Source organism: Coregonus clupeaformis, unplaced genomic scaffold (genome assembly GCF_020615455.1).
Source record: "Coregonus clupeaformis isolate EN_2021a unplaced genomic scaffold, ASM2061545v1 scaf0553, whole genome shotgun sequence".
NCBI classification, from domain to species: domain Eukaryota; kingdom Metazoa; phylum Chordata; class Actinopteri; order Salmoniformes; family Salmonidae; genus Coregonus; species Coregonus clupeaformis.
The window spans coordinates 212,334-236,231 of record NW_025534008.1 but is presented as its reverse complement, the minus strand read 5'-3'; the positions used below and the strand labels follow the sequence as shown (position 1 = coordinate 236,231).

Genomic DNA, 23,898 nt, shown 5'->3' with positions numbered 1-23,898 from the left:
AGTTTGCTAGAGTGCATTTGGATGATCCAGAAGAGGATTGGGAGAATGTCAGATGAAACCAAAATATAACTTTTTTGGTAAAAAACTCAACTCGTCGTGTTTGGAAGACAAAGAATGCTGAGTTGCATCCAAAGAACACTATACCTACTGTGAAGCATGGGGGTGGAAACATCATGCTTTGGGGCTGTTTTTCTACAAAGGGACCAGGACGACTGATCCGTGTAAAGGAAAGAATGAATGGGGCCATGTATCGTGAGATTTTGAGTGAAAACCTCCTTCCATCAGCAAGGGCATTGAAGATGAAACGTGGCTGGGTCTTTCAGCATGACAATGATCCCAAACACACCGCCCGGGCAACGAAGGAGTGGCTTCGTAAGAAGCATTTCAAGGTCCTGGAGTGGCCTAGCCAGTCTCCTGATCTCAACCCCATTGAAAATCTTTGGAGGGAGTTTAAAGTATGTGTTGCCCAGCAACAGCCCCTAAACATCACTGCTCTAGAGGAGATCTGCATGGAGGAATGGGCCAAAATAGCAGCAACAGTGTGTGAAAACCTTGTGAAGACTTACAGAAAACGTTTGACCTGTGTCATTGCCAACAAAGGGTATATAACAAAGTATTGAGAAACGTTTGTTATTGACCAAATACTTATTTTCCACCATAATTTGCAAATAAATTCATAAAAAATCCTACAATGTGATTTTCTGGATTTTTTTTTCTCATTTTGTCTGTCATAGTTGACGTGTACCTATGATGAAAATTACAGGCCTCTCATCTTTTTAAGTGGGAGAACTTGCACAATTGGTGGCTGACTAAATACTTTTTTTCCCCACTGTATCTACATAATGCATTCAAAATATTGGTGCCAACATCCCTCTCCAGCAGCAAATAGAGGACCAAGGGGTGTAATCTCAATGGAATCAAAGCAACACCAATCTTTAAGGGTGTCAGAACTCAAGTCCTCCTTACAGTGAGGGGGCATTAGTTAGATTTAAGTAATTTAGCAGACGCTCTTATCCAGAGCTACTTACAGTTACATTATTATTATATATTTTTTTTCATACCCCCCGTGGGAATCGAACCCACAACCCTGGCGTTGGAAACGCCATGCTCTACCAACTGAACTACATCCCTGCCAGCCATTCCCTCCCCTACCCAATTGTGCGCCGCCCCATGGGTCTCCCGGTCGCGGCCGGCTACGACAGAGCCTGGATTTGAACTAGGATCTCTAGTGGCACAGCTAGTACTGCGATGCAGTGCCTTAGACCACTGCGCCACTTGGGAGTTAACCTCCTCTGGCCCCATGTCTGCTGCAGCGCCTCACGGTCCAGTTTGTTGAGCTTCTGTGAGCACAGCCACAGCCACAGGTCCTGGACCTGTTCTGACAGGCCGTCCAAACTAGAGTTGTCCCAGGGTCCGGCTGCCTGACAACCTGAAGAAAGAGAGAGAGGGAACAAATTAGAGGGACTAAGAGAGAGCCTGAGAGTCAGACTGAGAATCAATAGACTACTATAGGCCTACTGTAACTTGAAGGTTGAAATAGGTCAAAGGTCGCTGGGTGGAGAGGAGGCTGTGGAGTCCCACTGAGGTCACTGCTGGGTTCTCTGACAGGTCCAAAGACACCACGGAGGGACAGAGGTAGACACTTGGACAGCAGGACACACAGAACATACATTTCTCAGTACTGGACAGTCAGGTCACATGAACCAGAGGTAGTGTACAGGGCAGATACTTGGAAAAGACCCAGGAAGCTCAACTAGCTAAATACAGAAGGACAAGGGTGATATACATTGAGAGAAACCACAAACACACCCCTGGCGAGGGTGGCTACGCTGCCGTCCATTTCCCGCCAGACTCAGGTGGGTTAGGGAGCAGTCATCCTGTGGAACACACAAAGGACCAATCAGAGCCATGTTCTCTGTGACTCCTTTTCCATTTTCAGCAAGGGACCAATCAAATCCCAGATCTCATGGTATGCCCTTTACCAGGAAGTTAGTACTATGTCTATCACCCAATGTCAGTGCTGAGTTCTCAGCTTGGCCTCCAGCTTAAACATTACTAATCAACATGAATCCTACTTACATCACTACATTTGTTCCTCTATTGAAGACCATCTTGCCATAGCTCACAATTAAGTCAAATGGTGTATACACTTTAAGATACAATTAAGATACTACCATTGTATCCTAACTACCATATCAGCACATGCTTCTTAGCTTGAATACCAGAGGCAAAGTTGTGGAGCAGATAAGTGGATTCCTTTTTCAACCTGTGAAATGTTTTCACAGCTTGCAAAGCACCTGCCTCAAACCCGTGGTTTAGGTTTACTGGTTAACAGACCAAAAATAAGCGATTTACAGAGAAACAAGAGTTTCATTAACAGAAACCCAACCAATTGTTTCAACAAATTCTGTTAAAAGCGTTTTTATTGTATTTGCAGTCTTTATCGTGTACCTTCCTGGACAAATTTCCTCTACTAAGTATCTACTTACTGTAGATACTGTGATTAGTTTGTGCAGTTCTTTAGACAAACAATGCTTAATTAATGTCAAAGTACTCTATAAAATAACTTTATTTGAATTTTTGTGTATGTGTGTGCATTTGTGTGTGTGCATGTGTATGTGTGTGTTTACCTGGGACAGGAGGACTGACCTCAGATGTTCTAAAGCAGGGTGGTCAGAGGGTTCACAGCGGATGGCAGCCAGATGGAGGTGTGTGAGACAGTGGAGAGGCAGAGTCTTCAGGACCAACTCAAAGCCCATAGAGCCCAGGGCATTATGGGACAGATTCACTGCCTTCAGGTGCCCTGTGCCTGTAGGACCATGATAGGATTCTGATTCTTAGGTCACATTTCAAGAACCACCACAAACAGATAGCAATGTATCCATGTAGAGTTGAAAATTGGTGTCCCCCAAGGTTCCATTCTGGCTCCTGTGCTTTTCACCATTTATATAAATGATCTAATGCTAATAATATTTGTAATATCAGTGTAAAAAGGGTATTAATGAGCCTGTTTACCTGCCAAGGTGCTGGCCAGTAGGAAGCAGTGCTGCTGTTTACCTGCCAGGGTGCTGGCCAGTAGGAAGTGGTGCTGCTGTTTACCTGCCAAGGAGCTGGTCAGTAGGAGGCGGTGTTGCTGTTTACCTGCCAAGGTGCTGGCCAGTAGGAGGTGGTGTTGCCGTTTACCTGCCAAGGTGCTGGCCAGTAGGAGGTGGTGTTGCCGTTTACCTGCCAAGGTGCTGGCCAGTAGGAGGTGGTGTTGCTGTTTACCTGCCAAGGTGCTGGCCAGTAGGAAGCAGTGCTGCTGTTTACCTGCCAAGGTGCTGGCCAGTAGGAGGTGGTGCTGCTGTTTACCTGCCAAGGTGCTGGCCAGTAGGAGGTGGTGTTGCTACAGGCAGCGGGTTGTTAGGCTGGAGAGACAAGACAGCCTCATACATCAGAGTCAGAACCTTTTCCAACCACAAACACATAGCCTGGCCTGTCCTGCACACCCACTGCTTCCTGTCAGGCTACTGCAGAAAGAGGGGGTGGTGCTGTGACCATCACTGAACAAAGCGCACTGAATCATGGGCCCCTACAAGGCCATATAGGGACACAGCACAGCCACAGACTTACAGGTCAGTATCATACAGTGCCTTCAGAAAGTATTCACACCCCTTGACTTTTTCCACATTCTGCTGTGTTACAGCCTGAATTGAAAATGTATTAAATTGAGACTTTTTTGTCACTGGCCTACACAAAATACCCCATAATGAAAATCTGAAATGTCTTGAGTCAATAAGTATTCAACCCCTTTGTTATGGCAATCCTAAATAAGTTGAGGCTTAAAAATGTGCTTAACAAGTCACATAATAAGTTGCATGGACTAACTCTGTGTGCAATAACAGTGTTTTACATGATTTTTGAATGACTACCTCATCTCTGTATCCCACACATACAATTATTTGTAATGTCCCTCAGTCGAGCAGTGAATTTCAAACACAGATTCAACCACAAAGACCAGGGAGGTTTTCCAATGCAAAGAAGGGCACCTATTGGTAGATGGGTAAAAATAACATTGAATATCCCTTTGAGCATGGTGAAGTTATTAATTACACTTTGGATGGTGTATCAATACAACCAGTCACTACAAAGATACAGGCGTCCTTCCTATCTCAGTTCCCAGAGAGGAAGGAAACCGCTCAGGGATTTCACCATGAGCCCAATGGTGACCTTAAGACAGTTGCAGAGTTTAATTGCTGTGATAGGAGAAAACATCAACAAAGCAATTCACTTTTTGTCCTGAATACAAAGTGTTTTTTTTGGGGCAAACAAAATATAACAATTACTTAGTACCACTCTCCATATTTTCGTGCATATTGTTGACTGCATCATGTTATGGGTATGCTTGTAATCGTTTTCAGGATAAAAAAGAAACGTAATGGAGTTAAGCACAGGCAAAATCCTAGAGGAAAACCTGGTTCAGTCTGCTTTACACCAGACACTGGGAGATGAATTCACCTTTCAGCAGGACAATATCCTAATACACAATGCCAAATCTACACTGGAGTTGCTTAACAAGAAGACAAGTGCATGTTCCTGAGTGGCTGAGTTACAGTTTTGACTTAAATCTGCTTGAAAATCTATGGCAAGATTTGAAAATCGTTGTCTAGCAATGATCAACAACCAATTTGACAGAGCTTGAAAAATTTTTAAAATAATAATGGGCAAATATTTATGTCAAAACTGTAACTCAGGAACATTTACCTTCTTCAACCTGAGTTCCCACACCAGATAGTGGCTGTGCCAATGCCTTTGTCAATGCCTGCAATCAGAATGCGGGTCAGGGTTCAAGATAACGTGTTTTTTATCCCAGTACCACATAGGTTAGTGTATTTGTGTCTTCCTGCATGCATGTGTGAAAGAGAGTGAATGTTTAAAGTGGTTTTTCTTCAGATAGCATTGAGGAGTACACCACATCAGTCACTGGCTTCATCAATATGTGCATCGATGACGTCGTCCCCACAGTGACCGTACGTACATACCCCAACCAGAAGCCATGGATTACAGGCAACATCCGCACTGAGCTAAAGGGTAGAGCTGCCGCTTTCAAGGAGAGGGACTCTAACCCAGACGCTTATAAGAAATCCCGCTATGCCCTCCGACGAACCATCAAACAGACAAAGAGTCAATACAGGACTAAGACTGAATCATACTACACCGGCTCTGATGCTCGTCGGATGTGGCAAGGCTTGAAAACTATTACAGACTACAAAGGGAAGCACAGCCGCGAGCTGCCCAGTGACACAAGCCTTCCAGACGAGCTAAACCACTTCTATACTTGCTTCGAGGCAAGCAACACTGAAGCATGCATGAGAGCACCAGCTGTTCCGGATGACTATGTGATCACGCTCTCCGTAGCCAATGTGAGTAAGACTTTTAAGCAGGTCAACATTCACAAAGGCCACATTCTACAGCTGCACCATCAAGAGCATCCTGACTGGTTGCATCACCGCCTGGTATGGCAACTGCTCGGCCTCTGACCGCAAGTTACTACAGAGGGTAGTGCGTACGGCCCAGTACATCACTGGGGCCAAGCTTCCTGCCATCCAGGACCTCTATACAAGGCGGTGTCAGAGGAAGGCCCTCAAAATTGTCAAAGACTCCAGCCACCCTAGTCATAGACTGTTCTCTCTGCTACCGCACAGCAAGCGGTACCCGGGGTGCCAAGTCTAGGTCCAAAATACTTCTCAACAGCTTCTACCCCCAAGCCATAAGACTCCTGAACAGCTAATCATGGCTACCCAGACTATTTGCACTGTCCCCCCCACCCCATCTTTTTACGCTGCTGCTACTCTGTTAATTATTTATGCATAGTCACTTTAACTCTACCCACATGTACATATTACCTCAACTAGCCGGTGCCCCCGACATTGACTCTGCACCGTACCCCCCCTGTATATATAGCCTCCCCTACTGTTATTTTACTTGTGCTCAACACTTTTTTGTTGTTTTATTTTACTTTTTATAAAAAAATTAAATGCATTGTTGGTTAAGGGCTGTAAGTAAGCATTTCACTGTAATGTCTACACCTGTTGTATTCGGCGCATGTGGCCAATAACATTTGATTTGATGTCAGCCACTTGGGAGCCCTTCTGGCCTTGCTTGATATTCAACCCTGGCTTCTATAGTAACGGGGTGTGTCAGTGTGTTTTTTAAATATTGCAGATAGATTGTAACTTCCATCAATGTAATTGTCTGCGTCACTTCCAATTGCCCATGAAAGATCTCACCTCGTGGAGTTGCAATAATCATGAGAACAGTGAGGAATCAGCCCAGAACTACACTGGAGGATTTTGTCAATGATCTCAAGGCAGCTGGGACTATAGTCACCAAGAAAACAATTGGTAACACACTATGCCGTGAAGGACTGAAATCCTGCAGCGCCCGCAAGTTCCCCCTGCTCAAGAAAGCACATATACAGGCCCGTCTGAAGTTTGCCAATGAACATCTGAATGATTCAGAGGAGAACTGGGTGAAAGTGTTGTGGTCAGATGAGACCAAAATCAAGCTCTTTGGCATCAACTCAACTCGCCGTGTTTGGAGGAGGAGGAATGCTGCCTATGACCCCAAGAACACCATCCCCATCATCAAACATGGAGGTGGAAACATTATGCTTTGGGGGTGTTTTTCTGCTAAGGGGACAGGACAACTTCACTGCATCAACGGGACGATGGACGGCGCCATGTACCGTCAAATCTTGGGTGAGAACCTTCTTCCCTCAGCCAGGGCATTGAAAATGGGTCGTGGATGGGTATTCCAGCATGACAATGACCCAAAACACACGGCCAAGGCAACAAAGGAGTGGCTCAAGAAGAAGCACATTAAGGTCCTGGAGTGGCCTAGCCAGTCTCCAGACCTTAATCCCATAGAAAATCTGTGGAAGGAGCTGAAGGTTTGAGTTGCCAAACGTCAGCCTCGAAACCTTAATGACTTGGAGAAGATCTGCAAGAGGAGTGGGACAAAATCCCTCCTGAGATGTTTGCAAACCTGGTGGCCAACTACAAGAAACGTCTGACCTCTGTGATTGCCAACAAGGGTTTTGCCACCAAGTACTAAGCCATGTTTTGCAGAGGGGTCAAATACTTATTTCCCTCATTAAAATGCAAATCAATTTATAACATTTTTGACATGCGATTTTCTGGATTTTTTGGTTGTTATTCTGTCTCTCACTGTTCAAATAAACCTATCATTAAAATGATAGACTGATCATTTCTTTGTCAGTGGGCAAATGTACAAAATCAGCAGGGGATCAAATACTTTTTTCCCTCTGTTATATATATATATATATATATATACACACACACACACAGTGGGGAGAAAAAGTATTTGATACACTGCCGATTTTGCAGGTTTTCCTACTTACAAAGCATGTAGAGGTCTGTAATTTTTATCATAGGTACATTTCAACTGTGAGAGACGGAATCTAAAACAAAATCCAGAAAATCACATTGTATGATTTTTAAGTAATTAATTTGCATTTTATTGCATGACATAAGTATTTGATACATCAGAAAAGCAGAACTTAATATTTGGTACAGAAACCTTTGTTTGCAATTACAGAGATCATACGTTTCCTGTAGGTCTTGACCAGGTTTGCACACACTGCAGCAGGGATTTTGGCCCACTCCTCCATACAGACCTTCTCCAGATCCTTCAGGTTTCGGGGCTGTCACTGGGCAATACGGACTTTCAGCTCCCTCCAAAGATTTTCTATTGGGTTCAGGTCGGCGTAGTGTGTTACTAATGGTTATCTTTGAGACTGTGGTCCCAGCTCTCTTCAGGTCATTGACCAGGTCCTGCCGTGTAGTTCTGGGCTGATCCATCACCTTCCTCATGATCATTGATGCCCCACGAGGTGAGATCTTGCATGGAGCCCCAGACAGAGGGTGATTGACCGTCATCTTGAACTTCTTCCATTTTCTAATAATTGCGCCAACAGTTGTTGCCTTCTCACCATGCTGCTTGCCTATTGTCCTGTAGCCCATCCCAGCCTTGTGCAGGTCTACAATTTTATCCCTGATGTCCTTACACAGCTCTCTGGTCTTGGCCATTGTGGAGAGGTTGGAGTCTGTTTGATTGAGTGTGTGGACAGGTGTCTTTTATACAGGTAACGAGTTCAAACAGGTGCAGTTAATACAGGTAATGAGTGGAGAACAGGAGGGCTTCTTAAAGAAAAACTAACAGGTCTGTGAGAGCCGAATTCTTACTGGTTGGTAGGTGATCAAATACTTATGTCATGCAATAAAATGCAAATTAATTACTTAAAAATCATACAATGTGATTTTCTGGATTCTGGTTTTAGATTCCGTCTCTCACAGTTTAGGTGTACCTATGATAAAAATTACAGACCTCTACATGCTTTGTAAGTAGGAAAACCTGCAAAATCGGCAGTGTATCAAATTCTTGTTCTCCCCACTGTACATATACATATCCTTTTTAAAAATATATTTCCCTTTATTACTTTCCAACCCCACCACCCCTTCCCTAATTGGAGTAAACTAGTGAACAGCAATTCTTAGGCCTCTACTTCCAGCTTACACATACTATATACATTTTATGGACACAGTCAAATTTTACAACAATTATATTTTGTTGGTTTTTACTACTGAACTTCCTCCGATCATTTTCATGATGTCCATCTTGTTTGCTTCAATATGCCATATTTTTCTAACTGCTCTTTCACAAAAGCTCTCGATCTTTAACCTATATACTTATTATGGACACAGTATGCTTTACATTAGTTATTGTTGTTAATTAGTTGTTGTTATTAGTCCCATCCTTCAGCTCCATTCAACATATCCCATCTATCTCTTAACATCATCCATATTGGATTTCTATTTGTCATATATTTTTCAACTGTACTGTGATGTTTTACAAAAGTTCTGAACCTGTATTCTCATTGTTTCTACAGATTGTAAATTGAAAATAAACATTTTTGCTAAAAGTATTATTATATTATTGATCAATTGACTATGACTTTTCAGATCACCCAGTAGTGCTATCTGCAGGGTTAGCTCCAGGTAAATATTGCAATCCTTTAGCCATTCCTGGACCTGTGTCCAAAAACAAGCTACATATGGATAGTACCAAAACAAATGATCTAATGATTCTGTCTTTTCGCAGGCAAAATCTGCAGAGCTGGGAAGAATGTATCCCCCATATAAATAACATTCTATTGGTAGCAAGAATTTTATATAATAATTTACATTGAAAAATTATAAGTTTTGAATCCGGCGTCGTTATCAGTTCATAAACACTATGCCATGGAATTGGTACGTCAAAAATCTCTTCCCAACTATTTTGCAATCTACAGTGGGGAAAAATAGTATTTAGTCAGCCACCAATTGTGCAAGTTCTCCCACTTAAAAAGATGAGAGAGGCCTGTAATTTTCATCATAGGTACACGTCAACTATGACAGACAAAATGAGAAAAAAATATCCAGAAAATCACATTGTAGGATTTGTAATGAATTTATTTGCAAATTATGGTGGAAAATAAGTATTTGGTCACCTACAAACAAGCAAGATTTCTGGCTCTCACAGACCTGTAACTTCTTCTTTAAGAGACTCCTCTGTCCTCCACTCGTTACCTGTATTAATGGCACCTGTTTGAACTTGTTATCAGTATAAAAGACACCTGTCCAAAACCTCAAACAGTCACACTCCAAACTCCACTATGGCAAAGACCAAAGAGCTGTCAAAGGACACCAGAAACAAAATTGTAGACCTGCACCAGGCTGGGAAGACTGAATCTGCAATAGGTAAGCAGCTTGGTTTGAAGAAATCAACTGTGGGAGCAATTATTAGGAAATGGAAGACATACAAGACCACTGATAATCTCCCTCGATCTGGGGCTCCACGCAAGATCTCACCCCGTGGGGTCAAAATGATCACAAGAACGGTGAGCAAAAATCCCAGAACCACATGGGGGGACCTAGTGAATGACCTGCAGAGAGCTGGGACCAAAGTAACAAAGCCTACCATCAGTAACACACTACGCCACCAGGGACTCAAATCCTGCAGTGCCAGACGTGTCCCCCTGCTTAAGCCAGTACATGTCCAGGCCCGTCTGAAGTTTGCTAGAGTGCATTTGGATGATCCAGAAGAGGATTGGGAGAATGTCATATGGTCAGATGAAACCAAAATAGAACTTTTTTGGTAAAAACTCAACTCGTCGTGTTTGGAGGACAAAGAATGCAGAGTTGCATCCAAAGAACACCATACCTACTGTGAAGCATGGGGGTGGAAACATCATGCTTTGGGGCTGTTTTTCTGCAAAGGGACCAGGACGACTGATCCGTGTAAAGGAAAGAATGAATGGGGCCATGTATCGTGAGATTTTGAGTGAAAACCTCCTTCCATCAGCAAGGGCATTGAAGATGAAACGTGGCTGGGTCTTTCAGCATGACAATGATCCCAAACACACCGCCCGGGCAACGAAGGAGTGGCTTCGTAAGAAGCATTTCAAGGTCCTGGAGTGGCCTAGCCAGTCTCCAGATCTCAACCCCATAGAAAATCTTTGGAGGGAGTTGAAAGTCTGTGTTGCTCAGCGACAGCCCCAAAACATCACTGCTCTAGAGGAGATCTGCATGGAGGAATGGGCCAAAATACCAGCAACAGTGTGTGAAAAACCTTGTGAAGACTTACAGAAAACGTTTGACCTGTGTCATTGCCAACAAAGGGTATATAACAAAGTATTGAGAAACTTTTGTTATTGACCAAATACTTATTTTCCACCATAATTTGCAAATAAAATCATAAAAAATCCTACAATGTGATTTTCTGGAATTTTTCTCTCTCATTTTGTCTGTCATAGTTGATGTGTACCTATGATGAAAATTACAGGCCTCTCTCATCTTTTTAAGTGGGAGAACTTGCACAATTGGTGGCTGACTAAATACTTTTTTCCCCCACTGTATATATAAACCCAGTCGTACTTTATCAAATGCCTTTTCGAAGTCTGCTATGAATAGCAGGCCTGGTTTCCCAGATTTTTCACAGTGTTCTATTGTTTCCAGTACTTGCCTTATATTATCTCCAATGTATCTTCCATGTAAAAAAACCTGTCTGATTAGAATGAATAATGTCCGACAATACCTTTTTAATTCTATGCGCTATACATTTTGCTAGACATTTACATTTACGTCATTTAGCAGACGCTATTATCCAGAGCGACTTACAAATAGGTGCATTCACCTTATAGCCAGTGGGATAACCACTTTACAATTTTTTTTTGTAAAGGGGGGGATTACTTTATCCTATCCCAGTTATTCCTTAAAGAGGTGGGGTTTCAAATGTCTCCGGAAGGTGGTGAGTGACTCCGCTGTCCTGGCGTCGTGAGGGAGCTTGTTCCACCATTGGGGTGCCAGAGCAGCGAACAGTTTTGACTGGGCTGAGCGGGAACTATGCTTCCGCAGAGGTAGGGGAGCCAGCAGGCCAGAGGTGGATGAGCGCAGTGCCCTCGTTTGGGTGTAGGGACTGATCAGAGCCTGAAGGTACGGAGGTGCCGTTCCCCTCACAGCTCCGTAGGCAAGCACCATGGTCTTGTAGCAGATGCGAGCTTCAACTGGAAGCCAGTGGAGTGTGCGGAGGAGGGGGTGATGTGAGAGAACTTGGGAAGGTTGAACACCAGACGGGCTGCGGCATTCTGGATGAGTTGTAGGGGTTTAATGGCACAGGCAGGGAGCCCAGCCAACAGCGAGTTGCAGTAATCCAGACGGGAGATGACAAGTGCCTGGATTAGGACCTGTGCCGCTTCCTGTGTAAGGCAGGGTCGTACTCTCCGAATGTTGTAGAGCATGAACCTACAGGATCGGGTCACCGCCTTGATGTTAGCGGAGAACGACAGGGTGTTGTCCAGGGTCACGCCAAGGCTCTTCGCACTCTGGGAGGAGGACACAACAGAGTTGTCAACCGTGATGGCGAGATCATGGAACGGGCAGTCCTTCCCCGGGAGGAAGAGCAGCTCCGTCTTGCCGAGGTTCAGCTTGAGGTGGTGATCCGTCATCCATACTGATATGTCTGCCAGACATGCAGAGATGCGATTCGCCACCTGGTTATCAGAAGGGGGAAAGGAGAAGATTAGTTGTGTGTCGTCAGCGTAGCAATGATAGGAGAGGCCATGTGAGGATATGACAGAGCCAAGTGACTTGGTGTATAGCGAGAATAGGAGAGGGCCTAGAACTTTCGCTCTCTTGAAGATGGAAGGGACATAGCCAGCGGTCAAGGATAAGTTGATCAGCGAGGTGAGGTAAGGGAGAAGGTCACCGGAGATGGTCTGGAGAAGAGAGGAGGGGATAGGGTCAAGCGGGCAGGTTGTTGGGCGGCCTGCCGTCACAAGTCGCAAGATTTTATCTGGAGAGAGAGGGGAGAAAGAAGTCAAAGCATAGGGTAGGGCAGTGTGAGCAGGACCAGCAGTGTCATTTGACTTAACAAACGAGGATCGGATGTCGTCAACCTTCTTTTCAAAATGGTTGACGAAGTCATCCACAGAGAGGGAGGAGGGGGGATTCAGCAGGGAGGAGAATGTGGCAAAAGAGCTTCCTAGGGTTAGAGGCAGATGCTTGGAATTTAGAGTGGTAGAAAGTGGCCTTAGCAGCAGAAACAGATGAAGAAAATGTAGAGAGGAGGGAGTGAAAAGATGCCAGGTCTGCAGGGAGTCTAGTTTTCTTCCATTTCCGCTCAGCTGCCCGGAGCTCTGTTCTGTGAGCTCGCAATGAGTCATCAAGCCACGGAGCTGGAGGGGAGGACCGAGCCGGCCGGGAGGATAGGGGACATAGAGATACTTTTTGCATCACAACACTGAAGTATAAGGGGCCTCCAATTTTTTGAATGGACTGGATCTTTATATTTTCCACTTGTATCCTGTTTCAGTAATAATGAAATCAGACCTACCATTTACATTGGAGTGGTTAAAACATGCTAATAATGGTCCTTTGAGTATATCAAAAAAGGTTTGGTATACCTCGACTGGTATGCAATCCAACCCTGGAGTTTTCCCAGACTTAAAAGTATTTAATTGCATCCAGAAGTTCCTCCTCAGTAATTTCACCTTTACGAGTATTTCTGTATGGCTGTTAATTGTACATTATCAATAGAAAGAAAATATCTACAATTTGTTTCAGTTACAGGAGATGGAGGCGACTGAAATGAAAACATATGCTTAAAGTACTTTGTTTCCTCCTTCAAAATATCATTTGGTGAATCATGGGTGACTCTGTCATTTGTAACCAGTTTCAGTAAATTATTTTTGTAGCATTCCTATGTTGAAGATTAAAAAATTATTTGGTGCATTTTCCCCTATATTCCATCCAAACGCATAAAGAAGGAAAGAAATTCCACAAATTAACTCTTAAGAAGGCACACCTGTTAATTGAAATGCATTGCAGGTGACTACCTCATGAAGCTGGTTGAGAGAATGCCAAGAGTGTGCAAAGCTGTCATCAAGGCAAAGGGTGGCTACTTTGAAGAATCTAAAATAGAAAATATTTGGATTTGTTTAACACTTTTTTGGTTACTACATGACTTCATGTGTTATTTCATAGTTTTGATGTCTTCACTATTATTCTACAATGTAAAAAATAGTACAAATAAAATAAAAAAATCTTGAATGAGTAAGTGTTCTAAAACTTTTGACAGGTGATATGGTAATTATTTGAACTGGATGGCCAGCTAACTTAACATTAGCTAGCTAGCTAACAAGCTAGAAATGAACCAAAACATTGTTTAGAAAGTTGATATTAGTTGCCTGGTTTGCTAGATTGACATATACTAAATTCATTTTTAAACAGGTGGGTTTATTGGTGTTAAAATACACCCGTTAGGCTATTTTGGACCACCAGGCTGCTGATGTCATGCAGCCTGTAGTTTTTGTGTTTATACTTTTTCATAACTACAACAACAAGTTTGATATCGGACGACAATAGAATGTTTATGATGTCACTGAGACAACTGTCGATACACGTAGTATAAACCAACCTTTAGTTTTGAAATCTTTGGTTGTTTAGTACATGGCCTCACATGTGAATCCTTAAAGAGATGGGTGGGGCTAAGGCTGAAGAGGGTGTGAACAATGCTGAATGGGTGTAGACAAAGAAGAGCCCTCCAGTAGTTGTACCAAAACATTCAAGGGCCATTTTCTTAAAAGTGGAATGACAAATTAATTTCCCATTGTTCCTCAACTGTAGTGTATGATGTACCATTTTCTAGCTCTGAGTCTCTACTTTTATCCAATATAAAAACACAATTTCAAATTTTGCTACATAAGACAGAATCAAGACGGTCGGTCACAAATTGCTTTTGTTTTAAAGATGAGTATTACATGGCATGGCCTCTAAATGCACATTTAATAGTGTCCCATACAATAAGGGGATCTGCTATACCTGTGTTATGTTAGAACATGTCCAATATCCTCACCTTCGTGGAAATTATGTAAGAGTAATGTATATGCCTATTATTTGATGGTCCGACCACATTCTGTTCCCTATCAACACGTTTTTAACCTTTGGTGCCAACGAGAATGAAATATGAAAGTACTCAAGATGACTAGCTTGATTGAGACTCCGCCATGTATATCTCACTAGGTCCGGATATTTGAGCCTCCATGTATCCACTAGTTCCAATAAATCATAATATTCGTGATTGAAGTCATATTAGTTTGTAGCCCAAACGGTTTGGATGCTACAGACAAAAGTTGGCACATCGACGGTACCTACTTCAGAAGAGTCCGTCGGTGCTAGTGGGGGGTCGTAGACCAAAACGGAGAACACCATCATGTTCGTGCCAGTCTCATCTTTCCATAGAGTGGTATATTAGTTAGTAGGCCAAACCGTTCGGACGCTACAGACGTTTTCGTGACAAGTTCAATTTTCAAGACATCTCCTGGTCTGACAAACAGCGCTGTAGCTCTGCCACTTTCCACCACAGATGCGGAAGACCGACAGGCGGATGCAGTGGATTGAGACCCAGCCTATACAAAAAAAATATCTCTATCTTAAACAGATAGATTTTGATAGGGATTAGTTTGATGCCCAGTGAAATTGTGAAAATTATTATAAACGCCCTTTTAGAGTAAGAGCAGTTTGAAAAAAGACTGCCTGAAATATCAAGCTATCTTGGTGGGATGGAGTTTTGGCCTGGATGGTGACGTCACCAGGCGGTAAATTAGTTAATACACCAATAAGAAAGAGAGTTCCAAACATCTCGGCCAATAACAGCTAGTCTTACATTTTCCCCTCCTCACTCAGACCACTCCCAGACAGTCCTATACCAATTATTGCTTGAGAAATTGCTCTTTGCTAAGAAGCTATTTTTATTTATTTTTGAACATTTTAATTTAAAACAATGACAGGTAATTGTTACCCAGAAATGGTTTGATATGGAGATAAAAACGGCTTCATAGTATCCAAACCCTGCACACCTGGCACTGCAGGCAGGCTAAAGCAAATGTTCAAATTTGAAATACTATTTGAACCCAGGTCAGCTCTCACTTGATCTCTCTGACCTGCTGAGTGCTGTGGTGGTTCTGGGGCGGCGTGGAAGATCGGGGGTCGTTGTCGGTCTTCCTCAGTGAGAAACCCCTAATGGTAGACGACGACACTGCAGAACGAGAGAGAAAAAACACAGGATTTGGTTCCACTAGCTACTAATGCTCCTTATAGTTCATATTAACATTAAACATTAGTGATTCATTTTCAAGTACCATTCAAGACACCCAAGGACAGTACATGGCAAGCAAAACGGGAACTTAAGTCACTCAGCAAAATTATATGAGAGAAAGAAAGAAGGAAATGAAAGGGTGGATCTGCTTGGGCTCCTTCTGTTGTTAGCTTCCATTTGGGTTCTACAGGGAATTACAGGGATGGTTGTATGTGTGTGTCATCAGTGCAGCTGCTACACAACTCTGCTAGCCATCTCAGTCTTGGTTGAGTGACGGTTCTGACTCCTGGCCCCTGATTACATCGTTCTCAAATCCCGCCTTCCATCCTGCTCCTCCCCCACTCACCCATATCATCCTCCAGTCAATCGTCTATCAGATATTCATCCTCAGGAACAAGCGCTGGCCTGCTATTGGACAACACCGGAACTGGTTCTGGGAGGCGGGTCTTGGCACTGTTGTACTCCTTCTTCCCGAAGACAGAGAGGGCTGCAGCTTATCTCGCTTCAAGAACAGAAGAGCTTGTTTCCTGACTGGGGGCACTTCCTGTGGAGTGAGGGCTGCTGGGAAACGTAGGCGTAGGCAGACAGCCCGCAGAGGGCTGACGGAGCTTTCCAAGTCACTGTGGTCAGAGGAGCTGCTTTCATCCTGAGGAAGACAAACAGACAGAAAGAGACAGACAGATTATTTGTCAATAGGTACAGTGCCTCACTTCTAAAACTGCCTCACAACAAGTGACTCTTGATGACTTCAACAAGGAATAAAATACCTCCAGACCTGCTGCGCTTGTCTTAGTACATACTGACAGATTCTATTACAGTCTGAAAGTGTTGGGTCATTGAGAATTGGTTTGATTTTAAACCAATTATATTCATCTCATTCCAAATGTTTTAATTAATCTAGTACCCCAAAGATGATGGAGGCCTCTGTCCCTCTGTGTCTGTGGCGTTGTGGGGGCTGCGCTGTGCCATTAGTGCCTCCGTGTGGGGTTCGGTGGTACTGCGATCTCCTGGGGGCTCCTGGTTCTGGGCTGGCCGTTGGTGGATAAATAGCGCCCTCCGATGGGGATCAGAGGCTCTGAGTTCTCTGTATCAAAGAGCTGACTTTCCTGAAGAGCGTCGAAGGGCACGGGAGCAGCAGGGACTGTAGAACAGAGAGTGTAGAAAAATTAACTTCACGGTGGAATAGTTGACATCCTTACAGCAACAGACATTTTGTGGGAGATGCATTATTTTCTGGAAAGTAAGCTGATTAAAGGCATCACAAACAGTGTGTGAGTGAGATGATGAATCCACATGTACTAGGTATCAACATCAGTAAAACTAAATGACACATTGAATATTCAGCAGGGTTGAGGTTAATTCTATTTTAATTTCAGTCAATTCAGGAAGTACACTGAAATTCCAATTCTCTTCAATGCTTTTCAATGTGGAGAATTTGGTTTACTTTCTGAATTGACTGGAATTTAAATGGATTTGACCCCAAACCTGATATACAGACCTCATATATTCCACCCAGTTTCATTATATACACACCACTCTTCACTGTCCTAGTCTTCTTGTGTTGTAGGCCTACACTGAGCAGAAGTATGTTAATTAAGTAGCTCTCTGTAGCAATGGAGGTCCATCCATCTGTAGTAAGCGCAACACAGGGTGCATTGGCCAATTCATTGATAACTCCAGCTATGGCTTGCTTATATAGCGCAGGTACTAACTACCTGTTTGCTGAAATGGGTGAGAGAGGGAAGTTCGTAACGTGGCTTGAGCACGTGCTGAAACCCCCTATTCACAACCAGTGAGAATGGGCACATATCCGAAGCTACAAACACTCAGTGGCGATTTTAGCATGTCAATCTTGGTGGGGCAAACAAACAAAACAATGTTGGGGATGCATGCCAGCAAAGCCACTACACAACACTAAACAATACATTAATTGTACTATAATGGTGACAAACTGTGCCCACAAACTGTTAGGGCCTACATAAAGCTGTCCCAACACCTTACCACTGCTACACCTGGCTATCAGCGGAGCCTTGTCTGGTAGAGAAACAGTTCATTCAGCCTCATTTACTGCCTTTAAAAAAAACATAGCAGATATGGCTGACTTGCTTAAACAAATGTGGTTTCTACTGACAATTGAGATGTGGCGTAAGGGGACGACAAGCGGATAAGAGGCAATCCGTAATTTCGATTAAGACATTAATGAGCGAGCTAGGACGGACGTAGTCAATATAACTATTTGTTCAGCACTCGTGAAATGTACAGCGACAGAATTCAGAACATGGGCCATTCTTACAGTGTTCTCCCTGTACACAAGTCAGAACCGTAGGACAAATAAAGGGGGCATATAAGCAGACAATGAAAGCTCTTACAATAGTTTATGACTACATTTCTCTAAAACAGGTTATAGGCTACATGTGCACCACCAAGTCAGAACAGTAGGCAAAATTAATACGGGAAAATAGACCAAATTATTAGGGTGAGGCACATGGGCTACTAACAGCTTACTACAAAACATACACTTAGTATTACTTTCTTAGCTACAGTATACATAGCTCCCTGACATATTACATCATTTTTGGACTCACCTTGTTGTGCTGTGCTCACTTCAACAGGAAGGTGGCGTGGCGGTCCTTTGTGGACAAACTTTGGCATCAAAGTCTGGCATTCTCTGGATTTATGGTGCTTTCAAGACAACTGGGAACTCTGAAAAAAACAAGGTCGAATCATGATGACGTCAGTGATCTTCAGGTCGTAGCTCTAGAAAGAAGGCCGAGTTCTGGATTTACAATTCCCAGTTGGATGACCGTTCAAAACGTATTTTCCCAGTCTGAGCTTGTTTTCCCCCCCCCAGAGTTCCCAGTTGTCTTGAACTCCCTGAAATTCCGAGTTAACAGTTGTTTTGAGCGCGGCACAAATCATGCTTCATTGACAGCATGGCCAATGTTGAATGTTTATAATTTTAAACTTGGAAAAGAGACCCTTAATCCCAGACTTGGGACCACACACCCACGCCACTGAATAGCAGGCTAGTGATTGCTTTGCAATGCTCGCAGTTAGATTCCTTCCAAACCACTCATTGTTGAATTTACAATTTCCAACCTGTTGTGTAATGTTTATGTCCAATGACCGATGAGCACCGATACGTTTTATCTATAATTTCTCTTCATATGACAATGATTAAAATTGATTTGCCAGTAGATTTGACTGGATTCATGATGATGACTCCTTGCTAAGGTTTTGAAAGTATGATGTTGACATGATCAGTCCAAATCAAAGCTACTGTAGATATAACGTGATTTGACGTCATTTTATCTTTGGCCAATGACCTTGAGCCTTCTTGGATGGGCACTTCTATTGTAACTCTATGGCAGCACCCAAGGGGCTTCAATTTTCGAGCTCTACCCTTAGACTTTCCAGTGATGTAGTGTCCCCATGAGTGACAGAACACTGAGCCAATCACAGCACAACTAGAGAACATTACCAACCCCTACGCTCCGTATTTTCCGCTGGCTGCCCCACCACCACAGAAAGCACTGAGCTAGGCTGAAACGCCTGCATTTTGGAGCTGGGGTGCCACCATTGGGGTGCCAGAGCAGCGAACAGTTTTGACTTGGCTGAGCGGGAACTATGCTTCCGCAGAGGTAGGGGAGCCAGCAGGCCAGAGGTGGATGAACGCAGTGCCCTCGTTTGGGTGTAGGGACTGATCAGAGCCTGAAGGTACGGAGGTGCCGTTCCCCTCACAGCTCCGTAGGCAAGCACCATGGTCTTGTAGCAGATGCAAGCTTCAACTGGAAGCCAGTGGAGTGTGCGGAGGAGCGGGGTGACGTGAGAGAACTTGGGAAGGTTGAACACCAGACGGGCTGCGGCATTCTGGATGAGTTGTAGGGGTTTAATGGCACAGGCAGGGAGCCCAGCCAACAGCGAGTTGCAGTAATCCAGACGGGAGATGACAAGTGCCTGGATTAGGACCTGTGCCGCTTCCTGTGTAAGGCAGGGTCGTACTCTCCGAATGTTGTAGAGCATGAACCTACAGGATCGGGTCACCGCCTTGATGTTAGCGGAGAACGACAGGGTGTTGTCCAGGGTCACGCCAAGGCTCTTCGCACTCTGGGAGGAGGACACAACGGAGTTGTCAACCGTGATGGCGAGATCATGGAACGGGCAGTCCTTCCCCGGGATGAAGAGCAGCTCCGTCTTGCCGAGGTTCAGCTTGAGGTGGTGATCCGTCATCCATACTGATATGTCTGCCAGACATGCAGAGATGCGATTCGCCACCTGGTTATCAGAAGGGGGTAACCAGGTGGCAGGCCAGGTGCCTGCAGGCTGACCTCAGTCGTCAGGTGAACAGTGTTTCCTCAGGTGACTACCTCAGGAAGCTGGTTGAGAGAATGCTAAGAGCGTGCAAAGCTGTCAGCAAGGCAAAGGGTGGCTACTTTGAAGAATCTCAAATATATTTTGATTTGTTTAACACTTTTTTTTGTTACATGATTCCATGTGTAATTTCATAGTTTTGAGGTCTTCACTTTTATTCTACAATGTAGAAAATAGTAAAAATAAAGAAATCCTTGAATGTCCTAACTTTTGACTGGTAGAATATGTAGTGCGGCAGATAGCCTAGCGGTTAGCGCGTTTAACCAGTAACCGAAAGGTCACTGGTTCGAATACCCCAGCCAGCAAAGTGAAAAATCTGTCGATGTGAACCACACTCCCCCCCGACTTCTGTGAATTGGCTCAGACTGGCCCCGCTGTAAACAAACGGCGGCAACCGGCGTGGCTTTCAGTTTGGTTACTAGTGATGGGAAGTTTGGCTCTGTTTACCAACTCTGATCTTTTCGACTTGTTCAGTCAAGAGAACGAATCTTTCAACCCATTTCGTTCATTTGAGTCAGCAATGCCCAGAGCACACAGGAGGAACACACACAATGCTGATTGCCCACGCTACATCAGTCCGCTAATACAGGTCTAGTACACTACCTTTGAGTCATATCTTACCCAAAGCAACTTACAAGCGCAATTATGGTTAAGTACCTTGCTCAAAGGCACATTAACAGATTTCACCTAGTCAGCTTGGGAATTTGAACCAGCGACCTTTCGGTTACCGACCCAATGCTCTTAACCGCTAGGCTATCTGCCGCCCAACTACTATTGTGAAAATTTTTTAATCTATACTGAACAAAAATATAAATGCAACATGTAAAGTGTTTGTCACATGTTTCATGAGCTGAAATAAAAGATCCCAGACATTTTCCATTTGCACAAAAAGCTTATTTCTCTAAAATGTTTTGTACAAATTTGTTCACATCCCTGTTAGAGAGCATTTCTCCTTTGCCAATATAATCCATCTTTCTAACAGTTGTGGCATATCATGAAGCTGATTAAAAAGCATGATCATTATACAGGTGCACCTCGTGCTGGGGGCAAACAGCTACTAAAAAATGTGCTGACTGCAGGAACATCCACCAGAGCTGTTGCCAGCGAATGTAATGTTCCTTTCCCTACCATAAGGCTCCTCTAACATTGTTTTAGAGAATTTAGCAGTGCGTCCAACCGGCCTCACAACCACAAACCATGTGTATCCATGCCAGCCCAGGACCTCCACATCCAGCTTCTTCACCTGCGGGATCGTCTGAGACCAGCCACCCGGACAGCTGATGAGTATTTATTTTTGTAATAAAGCCTATTTGTGGGGAAAAACGTATTCTGATTGGCTGGGCCTGGCTCCTCAGTGGCTGTGCCTATGCCCTCTCAGGCCCACCCATGGCAGCACCCCTGCCCAGTCATCTGAAATCCATTGATTAGGGCCTAAATAATTTTTCAATTGACTGATTTCCTACTATGAACTAACTCAGTAAAACTTTTTTAATTGTTGCGTTTATATTTTGGTTCGGTATATTATTATTTTTTCAGATTTTTCTGGTAGCTGCAGCACCCTCAGCACCCCTACATGCTGCAACTATGGCAGAGGTGGTGTTTGTTTTGGTTCTACAAAGCTGTTGTGTCCATCATAACGTTAAACAATCAATTAATTGCAGTCATTCTTGCACCATGCGATCAATTGTCAGTTCTAAACATGTTTTTTTCTTCTCTATGCTCATTATCTATTTTCCTGCGCGCATATGATAGACAGTTGGTTGTCGGACCACGTCTCTAGAGCCGCTGAGTCGGAAGAGCGTGCATTAAGCCCTAGCAGGACAAACGAACGATTAAAATGAACGAGTCACTCAGAAAAACGAATCATGACTGTTGAGTCACTAAAAAGCGTCGTTCAAAAATAACGAATCGTTCGCGAAGTGCACATAATTATCAGACAGATAATGGAATTAACCCAGCAGACGACCTCCCACACAAACAAGGTAATTATCACATGCCTTATCTGTGTCTTGTTTTGTAGCCTTTTTAGTAAATCTCACCTAAGTTGGAACGTCTGCGTCAGATGGGGTTCAACTCATGGCAGGCAGGCAACTCTCGCTCGCTCCCTTCCTCTTCAACCAACCAGAAGCTGCCGGGTCATTCTTAGTTTGCTGTCCCTTTAAAACAAATAAACGTCACCCTGTTAGTTTGTTGTAATTCTCCGTTAAATAAAACAACCCCTTTCTACAAGGACACCACATTCAGGAAGTGTCATAATTTATAATATAATAATAATTTCTTTGGTGTGAAAACAATGATTCAAAGCTTAATAAATATAATCACTCAGTTGTATCTACTTTTCCATGTTTCATGTTGTTAGTCTGTATGTCCCACCATGGCCTGTCCTTGCCTTTCTGCCGCCATATGCGAGACCAGAAAATGGTGCCCCCAGCTAAACTAGAATAGTCCCAGTCTAAAATACATATTTTCCAGATGTTGAAGTTAGGTTCCATTTAGGTTCTGAATGAAAGGTGAAAAGCTATTTTCCATATGTTTAAAATACATATTTTCCAGAACGGGTGATAAGGCATCTTTTCCTGACGTAATTTTATTAATTTATTAGGGTCTCCCGATTGGCACAGCGGTCTAAGGCACTGCATCGCAGTGCTAGAGGCGTCACTACAGACCCTGGTTTGATCCTGGGCTGTATCACAACCGGCCGTGATTGGGAGTCCCATAGGGCAGCGCATAATTGGTCCAGCTTCGTAAGGGTTTGGCCGGGGGTGCTTTACTTGGCTCATTGCACTCTAGCGACTCCTTGTGGTAAGCCAGGTGCCTGCAGGCTGACCTCAGTCGTCAGGTGAACAGTGTTTCCTCCGACACATTGGTGTGGCTGGTGGGCGGGTGTTAAGAAGCGCGGTATCGCGGGTCATGTTTTGGAGGATGCATGACTTGACCTTTGCCTCCCGAGCCCGTTGGGGAGTTGCAGCGATGAGATAAGATTGAAATTGGGTAGAAAAAGGGGGTGAAATACAGAAAATAAATTTACAGTGAGGGGAAAAAAGTATTTGATCCCCTGCTGATTTTGTACGTTTGCCCACTGACAAAGAAATGATCAGTCTATAATTTTAATGGTAGGTTTATTTGAACCGTGAGAGACAGAATAACAACCAAAAAATCCAGAAAAACGCATGTCAAAAATGTTATAAATTGATTTGCATTTTATTGAGGGAAATAAGTATTTGACCCCTCTGCAAAACATGACTTAGTACTTGGTGGCAAAACCTTTGTTGGGAATCACAGAGGTCAGACGTTTCTTGTAGTTGGCCACCAGGTTTGCACACATCTCATGAAGGATTTTATCCCACTCCTCTTTACAGATCTTCTCCAAGTCATTAAGGTTTCGAGACTGACGTTTGGCAACTCGAAACTTCAGCTCCCTCCACAGATATTCTATGGGATTAAGGTCTGTAGACTGGCTAGGCCACTCCAGGACCTTAATGTGCTTCTTCTTGAGCCACTCCTTTGTTGCCTTGGCCGTGTGTTTTGGATCATTGTCATGCTGGAATACCCATCCATGACTAATTTTCAATGCCCTGGCTGAGGAAAGGAGGTTCTCACCCAAGATTTGACGGTACATGGCCCCGTCCATCGTCCCTTTGATGCGGTGAAGTTGTCCTGTCCCCTTAGCAGAAAAACACCCCCAAAGCATAATGTTTCCACCTCCATGTTTCACGATGGGGATGGTGTTCTTGGTGTCATAGGCAGCATTCCTCCTCCTCCAAACACGGTGAGTTGAGTTGATGCCAATGAGCTCAGTTCACTCAGTTCTCCTCTGAATCATTAAGATGT

The 23,898-nt window shown here is 43.8% G+C and overlaps 1 protein-coding gene and 1 long non-coding RNA gene across 3 annotated transcripts; both read right to left on the bottom strand.

Annotated features, from left to right (window-relative positions):
* Window positions 1-1,211: 1,211 nt before the first annotated feature.
* Window positions 1,212-4,342, bottom strand: LOC121539700. The gene is made up of 7 exons (XM_045215916.1): window positions 4,333-4,342; window positions 4,192-4,235; window positions 3,016-3,385; window positions 2,631-2,809; window positions 1,810-1,877; window positions 1,519-1,642; window positions 1,212-1,429 (listed from the first exon to the last, which is right to left on the bottom strand). The coding sequence occupies exons 1-7, from the start codon at window positions 4,340-4,342 to the stop codon at window positions 1,283-1,285; spliced, it is 942 nt and encodes a 313-aa protein (XP_045071851.1). The 3' UTR covers window positions 1,212-1,282.
* A 7,711-nt stretch (window positions 4,343-12,053) lies between these two features.
* Window positions 12,054-22,192, bottom strand: LOC121538963. 2 transcript variants are annotated; one of them, XR_005995296.1, is made up of 6 exons: window positions 22,107-22,192; window positions 18,282-18,399; window positions 16,601-16,837; window positions 16,043-16,342; window positions 15,542-15,636; window positions 12,054-12,091 (listed from the first exon to the last, which is right to left on the bottom strand). It is a non-coding gene; the product is annotated as an uncharacterized LOC121538963 (long non-coding RNA). The 2 variants fall into 2 exon arrangements; XR_005995293.1 differs by lacking the exon at window positions 12,054-12,091 and having other exon boundaries at window positions 15,371-15,636.
* Window positions 22,193-23,898: the final 1,706 nt, after the last annotated feature.